The following is a 17,114-nucleotide window of genomic DNA, read 5'->3' as shown; positions in this document are numbered from 1 at the left end:
ATGTGTTAACCTTTCCTCTTAAGTTGCTCGCAGGAGTTTGTGTGTCATCCTGGAGCACAAAGCCGCATTCATGATGGGGAAGCAGAGCCTGAGGGGGAAAAAAGAACTCCGGGCTACACCCTGCGGTCTTGACACACATACTGTGCACACAGAGAAACACACACTGAGTCAAGCTCAACTTGTGGCGGCTGATAACTTTTAACACAAAAACAGAGCAGAGACAGACAGGGGGATAAAAAAAGGGAGGGATGATGCAAAGCGAGCTGAAAAATCCTCCCCAGTCAAGCGCTTTAAACCGTACTGCCGATTATCCACAACACCTGCTCCTTTGAGGGTTTTTTGTTGTTGTAATTTTTAAATTACAAACGGGTACAGGTTCAAAACCGACTCGCCCACTCGCACTGTGGTTTCATTTTGTGCTTGGCACCAGCGCTGGATTTCCTTCTGCATACACTATAAGTCTGCTGAGAGCCATGTTTTGATATTCTGCTCCAGATGTGAGTCTCTGCGCCCTGCCAAGGGAGATGAATGGCTGGGAGGTGGTGGTGGTGGGGTGTGTGTGTGGTGTGTGTGTGTGGGGGGGCAGGCTACCTGCAGGTTCACATCCTTAATGAGCAGAAGAGTCTGCTGAGAGCGAGATATGATTGATAGTGCAGTGACAGAGCTGGAAATCACACTAAGTGTTTGTGATAAAAGTAAAAAAAAAAAGGGGGGGCAAAGACAAGAGGATCGGGCCACCATGCAGACCACTTCCTGTTGTTTATTACAGCGATCTTTTCTTTTCTAGTCTGAAAACTTCATTCGCTGCTCTATAAAACATACTTTTGCCTCCAAGCAAACAACAACAAATGGTGGAATTCCTGGCAAGTAACTCCAGCTGTTATTGATTAAAAAAAGAGAGAGAGAAAGGTGAGGAGCATCCAGTCCGGAACCCTAACATGCATTCCTTTGTCCTAACTGAGGGTTAGAAACACCACAAAAGTGCTGGAAGTTCATCAGGTTTGAGAGGATGCACAGAGATCACAACAAACGCTTGGCCAAACTGCACAAAAGCTCGGCTTCTTCTCAAGGGCTGTGATAAAGCAACACTTCAGGATGTGCAGCCAAAAGCAGTCGTGTGGCAGGACGGATGCCAGGAGGGCGGCTTGGTTATGTCAGCCTGCATAATGCGTTAGATCAGGGTCTCTGTCATGTCAGGCAGCTATTAACTGCCGAGACTCTCATTAATCCTGTAGGAGCAAATCAAATCATTCAGTCGGTCTGCGGCTTGAGCTCAGACTTCACAAAAACTCGTGTTTGAATCAATAAAACTACATATAAGTAGTTGGGGTTAGGAGTCAGTGTGACTTAACAGTGTGGACGTCATGACAAAACATCTTCAAGAGTGTTTACATCTCCGAAAGTGAAGTGGAAAACAGGAGTAATGTTCTCCTACCTGTCTTAAATGGTCTTGAGCTCGTCCTCGGCTCCACACTTGCTTTGTAATGACGGTTCAAATCCAAGCCCAGTTGATTTGATAAAAAAAATGGGGGAAACAAACACTACTCAACAAAAATACCTGCAGCACGCGCGCAAACCTCACGCGCTTCTCGAATACGTATATCAGTTAATTAGCAACTTCGAATCGCTCGCGCGCTTCGATGAAAGTCGTGTGCCGCGCGCGTAGCATCCTCAAAAGCTGTTATGAATAAAAAATAAATAAAATAAAAAAAAACGAATAAATGACAATAACAAAAATGAGTGGTGGTTTGTTTGTTCGTTCCTCCTGAAGAGGACCGACGGGGAGGTTTGGTTCTCTGGGAGGGATGTCGAAGGTTTTCCCTGGTAGCTGACGGCGCTGCGCTGGAGGTTCATCTGAATGAAGAAAACAACAGCAGCGTCGCAGCTCAACTACGGCTGATGAGTTCAAAGGCGCCTCGGAAGTTATGCTTACCCTCTGTGGTCAACATGGAAGGTTCAGACGGCAAAGCATCATGGCCACAAACACCAAATCAAACCGGTTAGAACGCAAACATGGGTACTTAAGAACTTTAATTTAACTAAATTTAACGTTACTACAGAATAATATTAATATACAATATACTCAATGATAAATAAAGAATAGTAAACTAGGTCATTACCAAAGTAAGAGTAATGAAGGGGTGAAAAACGATAGTAAACGTTCCTTCTTATACCCTTGTACAAGCAAGTAACTTTTAAATGTATTAAAATACATTTATGGATAGCTCTGTTCCGGGTCATTGTAACTTTACAATCTCTCATTGAAAAGTGAAATACTGGGAATGAACACACATGTTGGAATTTATTAAGGTTAAAACTCACATTTTTTTTAAACTATCACTGGAAGCACTATTGTTAATTTACTAACTTACATCTGTATCTAAAACTATTATAATTTGCATATTCTCTTTTGAACTATATATACAATGTCTTCTAATCTTCTATCTTCTAATAACGTTGTGTTTTTCACCTAATTAAAGACCCACATTGATTAAAATCACCTTTTGGGTGTGTTTTTAAGTGTTTTTGTAGCATTTTTCTCATGACAAAGGACATGCATAAAATAATTCAAGATTAAAACTGTGTTTTCTTAGTATTTCTTTATTCAATTCGGGATGGATTCAGTGCGGTAAAAACATGCAGTGTGATGAAAAGCTAAGTTGTGATGCAGCATATTAAATGGGTGGTCAGAAGTCTCCCTGCTCCGCTCCATTCTGATGCATCCAATTGCAAACAAATAGATCCATGTACGTCTTTATTTTCTTCTTCTGAGCTGCCATCTGACTCCAAACTGTAGGGCTGGATAGCTCCAAAACTGCTCAGCATTTTTGTTACACCACTATATAGCGTGGGGTTGTGAGGTGCTATAAGCTAGCGGAGAAGTGTAGACAGAGGAATGATGGGATATCAGCGGAGGTTTACTTCCTAGCCCGTGGTCCCGCCCACAACTCAGAGGCAAATTTCTGGTAAGGTCTTCCCACTTTGCAGAGACAATGTCCCAGAAAACGACACAGGTTTTTTATTTGTTTATCTAAAAACTGCCGAATCATTATTAAAAGACCACTGGGTACGCTTTAGCAATGTATCGGAATTGTAATTTTTATTCTTATTTGGCACATTTTTTATCTGTCTTTGTAATATAAAACACTTTGGTGGCCTGATGGTGCAGTGAATTACTATGTAAATAAAGATTCTTTTATGAGAGAAATATTTATTAAAGTGGCACTATACTTAATTCAAATTTTTAGACAAATAATCTCCAGTTTCATTAATCAGTTTTTAACGTATGGAGACAGGTCAATTCTTTTTGTATTTTTTGAGAACTTTTGAAAAAAATATTCTGATCTGTAAAAGTTTAAATATCTTATTTTTACATTTGAAGATCCTGAAAGCTTGTTGTTAATGAGTCAAAATCTCTTGTGTTTTCATATCCCGTGCAGTGCGGCGCTTCCAATAGATACATTGTGATTTCCAACAGCACTTGAATGCGTTCTGACACTTTTTTTTAGAGGGGTTGTGTGGTGGAGATCTGCTCTGCAGGGATGTGACCGATAAAGGGAGAGGAGGGAGCAAGCCCCACTCATCTGTTCTGCATTTTCTCTTTGATTCAGAAGCAGCAGCAGCAGCAGCAGCCACTGAATCTCATTTTCCAGCACTTCTCTCTTTGTTCTGCGCTCAGCTAAGGAATGTGCCGGAGAAAAAACAAAAACACTTAAAATCTAAAACCTTACATTTCTGAAGTAGCTTTTATTCTCCTTACCCCCTTGCCCTCATCCCCTCTGCTTTTAAAGAGCGGCAATCACACAAAGCTGAGGTGTCAGTGTAGTGTGACAACTAAGCTTGGAAAAAAGTTACAAAATACAATACATTAATTAAGGTTTGAATTAAGCTGCAATGGATTTGACAGATGTCCACTTGAAGGTATTTTTTTCGCACCCATCTACTCATCTTCTGCAGCAGAATCATTGTGGGGTGCTGAAAGGGTGGGAATCTGTTCTAGCTGTCAGACTCCCTAAAGTTGTGTTTTACTCTTTTAAACGGATTCACTTTTTCTTCTATTTGTGCAGCAGACAGATTTTTCCGATGTGCAGTAATCATGGCTTCAGCTTCCTCTGACTGTGGGACTGAAATCTCTATGGTAAAACCAGCGCCACCTTAAGATCACTCCTGTAAATGCGCTGCAAACCTTTTCATCTTAGACGAGGACTGCAAGAGTCCTTGAAAAAAGTGCACCGTTTTTAAGGTTAATAAAGCTGAAACAGTCATACTAAAGGTAAACTACAGTAGTTGCTCCACCTATTGGTTGTTTTTTAGCAATGCAATCTAAAACAACCAACTGGATGGAGCATTGAAGGAATAAAACGAAAAGAAAACTCAAGTGTGTTTGGTTTCTGTTTTGTATTTTTCTAGAACAATATTACCATCACATAGAAATTGCTCTCATAGTTAATTTCAAAGACATCTTACAAAGTAAGCTTTACACACAGAGGAAAAAGTATGTTTACGTTAAAACACTGAGACACAAGTCTTAAGTCTGAGCGAACAACAGTAAGGCATCGATGCCGTCTGTGGCATTGGCTGTTTCTAAACTGAAAAAACACTAATCTTCTAAAAAGTTACCAATTGAAGTCAGTGAAAGACACTGTGTGAAAGACTGAACACAAGCGGTTAGACGTCAGGAGAGAAGGTGAATAAGCTCAAACAGTAAAATGATCAAAAACACAAAATTAAAGAAATTATGTTTTTCTTTCATTTTTTACCGTCTTTTTCATCATATCCCCAATTAGTTTTTTTCTGGAAAGGCTACAGAGATTTCCTCCCTTGTGGCGTTCCAAACAGGAAGTGCCCACTGGTTCCAAAAAGCCAAAATGCCATGGACTTCTGTTGGGAAACAAACAGCTATTACTCAGTCATTCTGTTTTTTAGAATAACCATTCTTGTTAAACTACCTTTTTTTTTACATGTTCTTTTTAATCCTATTTTATTTATTTTAATATTTTTTATTGCAAGATATTCAAGTGATGAACTGACCAATCATAAAGTATGTGGTCTCACGTCTAACATTCGAAATGTTTGGTTCACCGATTCTCTTGAGCCCACGATCAAGTGGTAGGGGTGTGGACCATAAACAAGCACACTTCTGAATGGGGAGAGTGGTTGCCATAGAAACAATGAATCAGATCGACCAATTGCTGTTAACTGACAACGCCTGGCTCTAACAATAGCAGCAAAAATGGCTACTGAATTGACTTCATTTTGTTGGAGCCAGAAGTAAGCCGTTTTCTATTGGTGACATCACACGAGCTAGCTATTGTAATTATGTTTTTATTCTATTTTTAGAAACAGAATGAATGAGGCACTGACCAGTGAGATTTTAAATTTTGTTGTACGTTTGAAAGTGACTATAATAATGCTATTCTATTCTATTGTGTCACAATTTCTTCACTACTCACTACATAGTGCACTATATATTGTGTTTTCCATTTTGTAGAGCTGTCTGAATCTACAATTCCAAAATCGAGTGCCTTAGAAATTTCCCAGAAGGCTCAGTGAAAGACCAGTCACTAGACTGGCGACTATAGACCACAATGCATTACATTTGAACAATGTTTGTGAAATAATTTTTGTTTTATATACAAACCATCCAAGTTTTCATCTTCTGAACACAATGGGTTCATGAACACTCTTCGTAAAATGTTCATATTTCTTAAGCTTTTACTTTGATAAACCTACGAAGTCATAGATGTCGTTTAAAAACAAGAAGTAGTTAGCATAACCGTCCAAAATGTTTTTAAAATCCAGGGCACTACATAGCCCCAGACTATATAGTTTTTAGTAGGTAGGGAGTAGGGAAGGAATTGGGACATTACCTCATACCTCATACAGTCAATGAAGCAGACAGATCAGAGGAGTATTTTCGTAAGAAGTAATCTACAAATCCAGTAATCTCTGATTCACCCTGGCAGCTTTCAGTTCGTGGAACTTCAATGTAATCCTACCCTCAATGTTATGATACCAACAAAACCTGAACAGAAGGCAAGACTTTCTTTTACATTTGAATCAGTGTTTAAGCAGCAATAGGACAGAAATGATACAAAATAACTCAAATGTTAAAAAAACAAAAACAGACATCAATAATTTTCCACAGCTGGTCTCCCATTGAGGTTCACAACCACAAAACACTTGACTACAAAAGTTCAGCTTAGCTCTGATTCATATACATATATTTCCTATTTTAATCAAATTTGGGGATAACTTTGGCTTCTGTTTTGCTAAAATTAAAATAATCTCTCCATTTATTGTCATCAGTGGGACTCAATAGACTCAACAATGAAGAGTGGCAACCATCATGGTGATGCAGCAAATTCCACAGAATTTTGTTTTGACTTTGACATGAACTTCTGCCCGTCTTTCACAGGGTTTGGATCACTGTTGTGCTGTAAAAGCTGTGCTTCTTTCCGTCAGGAAGCATGAAGCTGAAACGGATTTCTAGTCTGGTGTGAGATGAGCTCTGCTGGTCTCCATCGCATTTCCACATCTCCTTTTAAAGAGGAGGAATATGACCTGAGCCGCAACGCATTCACTGAACTAATATAAAGAAGCAATTCAGTGCAGTATTGCTCAGATTAATACGTGACTAGCTAAGAATATTTTTGATGCAGATTTTTGTTTTACCTGTAGATACAAAAATAGATAGCAAACATTTAATACTATAAAGTAGATGCAAGACATTCAAGAAGGGTGTTTGGTACTTGTTACAAGAAGAAAAATGTCACAGCCAACATAGAGAAAAAAAAACGTACTGATGTCAGAGCCTTTGACATCGCTCTTTCCTGCCTCGTTCACAGACATTTAGCAAACACAAAGCTAGCTTCCAGCACAACCACAGGCACAGAAAAGAGTATAGGTGTGTTCTGATTTGTCTCTGGGAAAAAGTGCAAACCATTGGCCTGTAAACAATCTGCAGGTTGTTCAGAAATGGTTTGAGAGTCTGTGCTTCTTGTGGTCAAGGGTGCAGGTCTGTGTGCTCTCAGAGTGGGAATGTTTGGAGCTCAGGCCACCAAAAGAAACAGGAAGACCAACCTAAACCTTAAGGCAACAGCTCCTTGTGCAGACACAGATTAGCACCAGAGCAGACAAAAAGGTCCGTGTGTTTCTTAATTATTGGATGGCATCTGATGAGTCATGTTGTTTCAAAATGTGTCTCAAAAAACAAAAGTATTTGGCATTATATTGTAGATTTTACATTGAACCTGCAAATATGGTTGTACCTTGGCAGTGTTGACTAAGAAGAACGCGCACATGTGAAAAAAATCTGCATTTTCTGCTGACTCCCAAAGCTCCAGCAGGATTGTATCAAAAGTCTACATGTGATGGGGTAAAACAAACCTTCAGAAAGTGAGATGTCGCCTAAACCGAGACCAAATTAAGCCTTAGTCACAACTCCTATAACAGGTAACTACATGGGCTGTCTGCAAACAAAAAATGGGCAAACCTGTACGGGGCACGCAGGTATCCTGCAAAAAAATGGGGTGAGCACGTAGAGGGAAATTGTTCATGCACTTTTTTTTCCACGGGCAAGCGATAAGTTGTAGCAAAAACCTAAACAAGACAGAAGGGTAAAGTAAGAGTAAGGTAGGTGAGATGGAGGCGTGTTGTAAGGGTTTTTCCTTTTATAAACGCCCCCCAAATCCTGTGCACGGTAAAGGAGCCTCTTAGTGCTGTTCACGAGATTTGTGTGCGCTTCGTGCACACAGCCTGGCTGTTAGAAATGAGAAAATTAGACAATCAGAGTGTAATTAGTGTGGGTATCCTATGGGCACTTATGTATCACATGCAGCATTTGCACGCAGTCAGTAAGAAGCCACTTACTAATGACTAGAGTGTGGCGTAAGGTCACGGTATGTAAGCATCTTCTTTACGTCATAAGTGCCTGCATCTTACATTACCTTTACAAATACTTCACGATACACTTAGCACACGTATGACTATTGTACGTTCCACTTTCATGTCTGTATGAGCCTCAAGTGAACAGCAAGACACACCTGCGCACCCTTTAAGATGCAGCCGCTTTTCTATACGACCCTTCACGGGCCCAGACAACCCAAAAACCTGCAGGTCATGTACTGTATGACTAAGGTTTAACCGGTAAATTTTAAGGACTGAGAAAAAAGTGTTGCATTCACTTCAGTTTTCTGAGAACTGATGACAGCTCTTTGTGATTCAAGAGAATATAAGAAATGGAGTAATTTAGACATGTCTTACTTGATGTGTGTGGTTTTTTGTTCCATAAACGCATCTCATTAACAAAAACCTGTCACAATTTTATCTATGAAAGAGAAGGCAATGCATTTTTAGCCATGTAACTAATCAATGGCTGTCAGTGGTTTTGCCAGCGGTGTCATGCTGTCATGCTAAGCCGATTAACTGGGAGCAGAAACATGTGATTCATTTGTATTCCCATCATCACCGCTGAGCCCGGCTCTCTCTGTGGCTGCCACGCAGCAGAAAGTCTCCAACCCTCCGTCAAATGCTAGGATTCCAGCAGACTGTGCCAGTGGCAGACCTGCTGTCCCTTCGATTCCTTCATCTGAGTCCAGTGGGTGAGCTCCTCCTCTCCGGAGCTGTTGAGGCCCAGAGAAATCCAGCCAATCATCTCCTTTCGCTTCATGCTGCGCTTGTTGTAGACGGAGAGGATGAGCGTGACGTCAGATAGCTGGAAAAGAGCTACCTGGAAGACGAATGTCTCCTTATAGGTGGGGTTGGGCTGACCTCGACAAATGGACGTCTTGCACTTGGACATCTCATGGCCCATGGAGTTGAGTAAGGTCAGCTTCACATACGTGTCTGCACACGAGAAAATAATTACGGAATGTTTAAAGTACTTTCAAAGACATATGACAAGGTTGTTTGTATGTGGTGACGATGACAATGTGGGTATTTTTATCTGCTCTCAGTGTCCTCTCTACTGGTTCGACCCGCTGCAGCTCTGTTGCCTCTGCAGTAAAGTGTGACCCATTTTCCCTCACAAAGGAGCCACTCCTGAAATAATGTCAGCGCCGTTAATGCTACCGACTACGACCGCACAGGATGCGGTTTCCTCCTGATCAAACACAAAGCACAGCTGCCACCAGAAGAAACCCAGAGAACACAGGGAGTGTTACTTTACTCTTGTTGCTATGCAACTACAGCATGTCTAACACGAAACATGTAAAAACACTATTTCTCCCCCAAAAATCTCTACTATTTTATATCAGCCTTCAGATAAGAGTTGTGCTCATCAAGTTTAAAGCTCAAATGAGAAAATCCACATTAAACAAAAGTGGACATTTATATAATGTAGATAGATTAAGATAATCTCAATCTAGTTGCATGTAATTAAACTGGCAATAGAATATTTGTAGTGGATTAGAAGTATTTACATATTTAGATCTACTGACATATGGATGTGAGCCTGATTCCATCTTGTGGTTCTATTTTTAGAGCAGTTTTTTGACAGAAAGGCTGCCGTATCCTTTTTCTGCAGGTTTTGATGCTCAAACCACGATTCAAACTGTAGCAATAAATTCAACTGAAAGGAGGGGGGGGGGGACTAGGAATCACAATGGATGTCTGAGTGTTTTGTCCTTCGTCTGTAACCACACTCCGCTATAACGCTGCGTATTATGCTACCGTCTAAGAGGCAGCGTAAGGAATGAATCGCAGGGGCTTTCATGCTGTCGAGTGCCAGCTGCTTTCCAACGCCTTGCTCGCTGCCTTGAATCGCGCTCACAGTCGCTCTCTTTGACATAAAAGCAGAGTGGAAAAAAATAGCCTTGATTTCGCTTTTGACTGCTGCTGAATGGGCTCCGCCGAGCCGTGGATGTCTTAAGTGGTCAGTAGCGGTAATGCAAGGCTCTCTGGTGTTGCTGAATGAGAGGGGCTGCTGCTGATGATTGACTTTTGCTTATCAGCCGCTTTCTGTTTTGAAATGGCAGAAAAAGAGCTCTGAAAGTGCTCCGCTTCTTCCTTTTGTTCCCCTTTTTCCGACACACACAAAGTCAGTCAAAGCCTGTGAGGTTGTTTTTTTTCTCCCCCATTCAGTTTTACCAGATGTGACTATTTTCCAGCTACAATCTGTATGGAAATGCCATTCAGGGAACACACAAACAGCATCATCTGGAGTTATTGGTAAATACAAATGGACGGTGAGTGTGCCTGAATGCAGAAGTCCCTTTTCTGTTTGTTTACTAAGCTGAAGGCTGAGCTGAACATGTTCAGTCTCTGGTCTGGCATGCCAAATGGGACTGTTTCAGTAAAACCAGAGCATTCACAGATGCACAGCAGTCTCTTCTATACGGCCACAAGCTACAAAGCAAACTGAAAACTGTTGCTTCAAAGTGAATCCATGAATTTAAAAAAAAAACAATTCATAAAAACTCGAGACATGAAAGGGAGGAAGAGGTGACAGGGACGCATGCATGGCAAAACATTCATGAAGAAGGTTGGAAGCAACAGTTACAACATGCAAACATCTTCATGGATGAGATTTGTAAATCCTTTATCGGGAAAAGAGATCATTTAGGTTGTTTGTCAGCCTTATTCTGTGATTAAGCCCAAGTTTGTAATTCAATAAATGTTAAAAAAACTCACTTGAGGAGGAAGATATGAGCCTTTTTTAAATTTTTGAATGAATGTGACAATATGAGGACCAAAATTAACCCCTTGACGCCTGAATTTATGTCCAGCAATTAAAAAAAAAAAGCCTATGGCTTCATGATATGGCTTTTTAAGTAGATGCTGAAGTAAGTTTTGAGCAGAAGTGATTTGATGCATATTTGTATTTTATTAAGTGTTATGGGGTTAAAGACCAAAAGCAATATGTCGGTGCTTAATAATCCAGAAATGCCCAATTACAGTATGTGTAAACTTTTTCTTATTTTATTTATTCATTTTTGAGTCATGCAATTTAATTAATGGCATTAAGGTTTGACAAAGCAGTGTCAAAATGTTTGCTTTTTTTTCTAACATATGTGCGGTTAAAGGGGTCACTGTGCTTCTTTTTTCAATTAGAACCAAATGTGTGATAATGACACTGACTGTATTAAGACTGATGAGGCTGCATGTGTGTTTCTTTGCCCTCCTCACATTTACAAGGGAGTTTCATGAAACTAGTTTTTGGCTTAGCAATGAAATGAGAATTCTTCATCTGTTTTATGTCACCAGATACAGATGACATTTCATCTTAGATTCACATTAAACTGTATCTGCTATCTCACTAACTTATCTGGGTAAAGACGTAAACAACCGCAGAGTCAAGCTGAGAGGATTTTTTGCTAAAATAACGACCAATTGCTTTTCAGATTGATTACAGCTTTATTTTTTATATCATAATTTGAATAAGGAGCACTGGACATGTTTTTATCTGATGCTGTCAATGTGTAGTTCACAACAGAGGTTTTTAGTAAAGGTGGGGCTGGCTTGATAAAATCGCTCTGAATCAATCCAAGCTTAATAAATCAATAATTGATCCATATAAGTAAAGATCAATCTTTTATGCCTTTCCTTTTCCGGTGACCTAACGCATATCAGCAGTTTTCTTTTGGAAGTTACTTTTATCAGTATTCATTGTGTGTGGGGTCATGGGTCACATGTTTTAACAGAGGGGAGTGGGAAGGGTGAAGGGTGGGTTGGGTTTTTATTGTAATATTATGTTTTTGTTTTGTTTTCGTTTGAAATGTTAAAGCGCTACGAGTTGCGCAATGTATCAGAAGCGCTTTTTTTAAATAAATAAAGTTTGATTGATTGACATTGACGTATAATAGAACTTCCCATAGGATGACTAATGCTAATGCTAACGCTCGTTTGACATAAACATACATTGCTGACTAAATTAACAGCTTTATATACTCATAGGCATACATTTTCCAAACTCTTTTAAGGAAATATTTTTTTAAAGAAACCATTTATGGTCTAAAGCAGCGTTTATTGCTGAAATCTTCTGGAATAAAGTATAAAGCTATAGCACGAGCGCCACCTTGAGGCCAAACTGAAACAGCCTCCAGGAGAGGCAAAATATTTATTTTTGTAACATGCACTAGTTTGGAGCCTTTATAATATTGATGATCTGCACATTTTGGTTGGAGTTACTCTGTTTGAGAAATCATGTAACAAATTTATGGTGTTAACAATCTAATTGGTTTATATTTTCAATAATAAATTTTACAGTATGTGAACTGCGTCAGATTAATATGAATACCTTCAAAACATATATAGATTATCATTGTATTTTTACACACATATGTTTAAATGTGTAAACCATGTAAATTCAAAATTGAATTAAAAGGAATCCAATCAAGTAGATCGAAATAAGCAAAAAGGATGCTGGAAATTATAGGTGATATCCAGCTCTATGTGAAGGTTTAAAGTCCCACTCTAAGCATCTTCTGATCTGTTGCAAAAGTATTCCCAGTGGTCTTTTAAATATGGTAATACTGTTTTATGCCAAAATAGCCAGCTCAGTGGCCTTGTTGTAGAGTGTCCGCCACTGGAAGGTTCATGTCCAGGTCGAGTCATACTAAAGACTCTAAAAATGGGACCCAATGCCTTCCTGCTTGACACTCAGCATTAAGGGCTTGGATTGGGGGGTTAAACCACCAAATGATTTCCAAGCGCAGCTGTGTCTGCAGCTCACTAGTTGCTCGGCATGGGTCAAATGCGGAGAGCAAATTTCACACACCTACAAGGGTGACAGATCATGGGACTTTAACTTTAAATAAAAAAAACCTGTGTTCTTGTCTATGACATAGTTTCTGCAGAGCGGCAGTAGTTCCTTAGACATTTGCTTCAGCGTTGTGGGCAGGACCATTGGTGCAGAACAAACCCCCCCTTTCCCAACACCCATGATGACTAAGTAATGTTTTTTCTATTGCTAGCATACAGCCCCTCACACTGCAAACCTAACATTAAGGGTGCATCAAAAACGGCAAACAATGTTGGAGCCTTCCAAAACGTACATGGATCTAGTTGTCTACAAGTGGATGCATCAGAATAAGTGAACAAGGAGCTTGTGGACCACCCAGTGTATTTTCTGCGTAACAAATATAAGTTTCAAACAGCATTTTTATTTTCAACGTTGCTGAATCTCAACAATTTGAATAAAAAACACTTGGAAATGCAATTTTAAGCTTAATTTTCTGTATGTCCTCCATCACCATAATAATGCCACAAAAACACAATTTTTCTTGGAGAGGGTCTTTAAAGAAAGTTCTGGTAATCTTTAAACTGTTGGCATGTCAGCTTACTGAGGTTATACTGTTAACTACAACTATTAGTTTAATTTCTAGTATTTTTTAACAAAGAAATAATATTTATCTGACAATAAAAAGCAATTTAGGTGCACATTTTTCACAGTTATGTTAATCGTTATTCTCGTCATTTATTGCTTGTTGCAACTCAATTGCTAATTTGTTTTCTTTGTTTCCAAATGTAAAAGAGTAATAAAAAAAGCTGTACATTCTGAACAAATTTAGGCAGTTTTATTATTTTAAAACAAGTTCTTATTATTATATTCTGACTCGATATTATTCTAGTTATTTTCTTGCTTGTATTGTGGATGTGTTCCCATAAATTTTATACTGTCTTAAATTCTGGTGCAAACATTAAATAGAAAGAAACCTTAAGTAACTTTTTTTTTCGATTTTTTCCTTTTTTGTATTTTGTCTCTGACTTATGGAATGAGATAACAGGAACATTTGGAGGAAATCCTCCCAAAACCATGAACTGAACTGCATCCATGAAGATGTGTCTGAATGTGAACATTTCACCACTGACAGCACCTCACTGCAGGTCAGCCACAGACACTCACCTCTGATAATATAAACCTGTCCACCTATCAAATGTTTCAGACAACAGAACAGTCCATCTGACAACAAGGGTTGGACAGCAGTAAGAAAAAAACAGCGGACCAGGATGTCAAAAAGGTAGTAAGGTGGAAAGAACTTGAGGTACAAACAAATCACAAGGTGTGAGGGGAAGAGAAACAAGGTCAGAAGGTAAACAACAACATTTTCTTGAACTTGCTGCTTGGATCCTTAGAAGCTCATGGAGGAAGGTGATCCAGGAAGTAACAAATTAGAGGAAACTCAAAAAACTGCAGTGGACAGAGCGGAGAAGTTGCAAGCTGTGCAGAGCTTCTTAGATTTTGTGACAAACTAAACATGAAATGTTTAAATGTCAATATTTCCTTGCTCATTCTAACTCTTGAAATAAACCAAAATGTTCAATGCCTGCACATCGAAACCATTTAGGGTACTTACTGGGTGGCTTGTTGGCTGCCAGGTTTTTGAAGTGGATGCCTTTGATGATTTCCACAGAGAGGCGTCCGGTGGTGGCGTTGTACACCAGGCCCACAAGGATCTCTGGCGTGGAAGCCTGGCTGACAGACTGGAATGACGAGGCGCTCTCGCTGCATGTCATGTCTGAGAGGCTAACCTGGGATTCACCACCCTGAAAGTATTAGCGGAAAACTGCTGAGAGTTCAATAATTTATCAAGTTCCGATGAAATATTTATCGTCATCGTCACTTTGTGTGACTGCCATAGTACCCAGAGCTTCTATCAGCTTTTACGAGACCCAGAAAACAAATTATTAACATTCAGAGGGTACTTATTAATCAAGTTGACAGTCACTTCTCCTGCCTGCTGCTAGTGAAAAGAAAAAGATTACATTATTTTCTATTTTTATTCCTAAAAAGGTGTCCAGACTCATTTTTTAGGACTGGCTGAAGTTTTAAAGCTATTTTTTTTTTATCTTTACAAGTCTTTTTCACAATCAGATCTAAAGGATAACTCAAAGCTCACAAGAAAGACTCCTTTGCAGTTTTTGTTCTTTATCTCTTTATATGATCCCCATATCTTTAAAAAAACAGGAAATATTTGAATTTAAATTATGTTTACAGGACTGAAAATAATTATATGTAATTGTCAAGTCCTTTGCTTTACAATAGAATTGGCTTTCTAAAGTAAAAATACAGCTTAAGAAAAAGTGAAATAGACATAAATGTTAAAGAATTAATTGCAAAGAGCTGCAATTTGTAAATACAAAGGTTACAGAAGAAAATCTAAATTAAAATCATTACAAATGGTATAATTACACATTTTACTGCTACAGTAAAAACAGCACAAAACAGTGGAAAGAAAATCTATACCAATTAATATATTGACTGTTAAAAATAGGGAAATATTGTAACATCTCCCCCTAAAAAAAATTAATATTAAATGTCAGGCAGAAAGTCCTAGAAGTTCAATTTTCCAAATAAAATAGGTTTTGGTTGAAAAAGCGTAATTAAGTCAAACCACAGAAAAACAAACCTTATACGACAGGGGTCCCCAAATCCAGGCCCTGAGAGCCAGTGCCCTACATGCTTTTTCAACAAACCTGCCATTGAAGCTCCTTATTGGCTAAACACAAATGAGCCAGGCAATCAGCAGCGAATAAGGCAGGGTTTCTGGAAAAACAGCAGGACACCAGCCCTCAAGGCCTAGATTTGGGGACCCCTGTTATAAGGTAACATAACACAAAGCGGTAAAAATTAATGGTAAAAAAAAATTAGAAACATACTTAGCTTAGCTATTTAAGAAAGCTAAAATATAATGCTTTAAAATAACTCAAAAATAACAGTAAAAATAGCAGGACGTGCAGAAGATATGGGATGCAAAAAGCATATAAGTTAAATCAACTTTCTTATAAATATTATTCAAGTTTATCTTTAAATTTTAACTTTATTTATTCATTAATTCATTCGTTCATCTTCTTCCGTTTATTCCCTTTCGGGGTCACGGGGCTGCTGGAGCCTATCCCGGCCACTTGCGGGCAAAGGCAGGGGGCACACTGGACAGGTCGCCACTCTCTCGCAGCACTTTATTTATTTATGAGGCATTTAAGGTCAAAAGCTATGGTAACGTTTGATAAAGGCAAATGTAAAGCATGGATTGGTTTTCTAACATGAAAAAAACATCAAAAATCAACAAAATTTGTTTTAGATCCTTACCGGAATTGGACAGCATGGGTCTAATATGACTGGTACAGACATTTTGCCCTGAAGGTTAAGCTTGGTGAGGTAAAACACTTTTTCTCCAAACACCTTTTCTTTCTTCATGCGCCGCATGCTGTAAAGGCGGAACCGAATGGCATAATTGCTGATCATCTCGGATTCAACATGGCTGAAGCGAAACGTCTCTGTGAAGATAGGGCACGGGCCTCTTTGGACTCCTGTCTTTGCCCTCTGCTTCTTGGTGGGCAGAAGAACAAGATGGACCTGCCAGGAAATGTTTGCAGTGCGTTTAACAGTCGGCAAATCGGTGACTGCCATGATGGTCACTGCCAGTTGCTGCTCCTCCGAGTCGTAGTCAAATACGATGTCTAGAGTGCCGAATTTTGCAACTGGATCAGGTTCGTAACCTTTAAGTAGCAGTGCAGCAGAACCACGGGCCGACATATCCTAAAGAAGCCCACAACAAGTTTAGTCCAAACCTTAAACACCACCTTTTGCTACATACAGTTTCTGTGAGATTTACCTCTGGGCTGAGAACAGCTGTACTGTCACTGGGAATGTCTTCTTCATAGCCCTTGTTAAGGTAACTCTCTGTCTCATGACCTTCACTGCCGTCGCTGGGGTATTTCCCAAAAGACAGGTGGGGACTGCCACTGCCGCTTTGGGACATGTCACACTTAGCGTCACCAAGATCCGAGAGCGTGCAGGACATCCTCGGAGAGCCATTCTCATCGTCATATGGAGGCGGCTGAAGCTCATCCAGCGGTGGGGTGCGTCTCATCCTCTGGATACAGTTTGCTGTACGAAGATAGTACACCAACACAATAAGTAAATATTCTCTTATCATTTGCACTGGCAATGTTATAGATTTATTTCTTTAAACTCTAAACTAATGTTTTGTTTTTGTTTTTTTCAAAAGGGACAGCTGATTAAATCAGTAAGTGTTTATTCAAAAATAAGCAGGTAAACAATATGAAATATTTTTGCAATAACTGTGGGTAGTTCTACACAAACACCCTCACAACCAGAGAAAGTGGTTCTTATATTTACACCTACAAAATGGAATCTTCCACCAGGCCGC

The 17,114-nt window shown here is 39.4% G+C and overlaps 2 protein-coding genes across 5 annotated transcripts in view; both read right to left on the bottom strand.

The window, feature by feature from the left end:
- The window catches only part of LOC105357543 (SERTA domain-containing protein 4), a 35,756-nt gene extending 33,865 nt beyond the window's left edge, over positions 1-1,891 (bottom strand). The window contains exon 1 of the mRNA XM_011492674.3: positions 1,436-1,891. The gene's annotated coding sequence lies outside the window, so the exon portion shown is untranslated. The remainder of the gene's footprint in view (positions 1-1,435) is intronic.
- Positions 1,892-4,379: 2,488 nt separating this feature from the next.
- Positions 4,380-17,114, bottom strand: part of syt14 (synaptotagmin 14) — a 43,458-nt gene continuing 30,723 nt past the window's right edge. The window contains exons 5-10 of one of the 4 annotated variants that reach the window (XM_023951792.1): positions 16,557-16,831; positions 16,031-16,480; positions 14,298-14,487; positions 13,847-13,924; positions 8,773-8,847; positions 8,567-8,672 (exon numbers count right to left, since the gene is read on the bottom strand). In XM_023951792.1, coding sequence (XP_023807560.1) covers positions 8,668-8,672; positions 8,773-8,847; positions 13,847-13,924; positions 14,298-14,487; positions 16,031-16,480; positions 16,557-16,831 — 1,073 coding nt within the window. In that variant the 3' untranslated portion in view covers positions 8,567-8,667. Of the gene's footprint in view, positions 8,848-13,846; positions 13,925-14,297; positions 14,488-16,030; positions 16,481-16,556; positions 16,832-17,114 lie in introns of all 4 variants that reach the window. The other 3 variants (XM_023951789.1, XM_023951790.1, XM_023951791.1) reach the window with 3 other exon arrangements.

The sequence above is a fragment of the Oryzias latipes genome, chromosome 22, assembly GCF_002234675.1.
Source record: "Oryzias latipes chromosome 22, ASM223467v1".
In the NCBI taxonomy this organism is placed as follows: domain Eukaryota; kingdom Metazoa; phylum Chordata; class Actinopteri; order Beloniformes; family Adrianichthyidae; genus Oryzias; species Oryzias latipes.
Note: the sequence above shows the minus strand (reverse complement) of the source record. Positions and strands in the feature narration are given on the sequence as shown.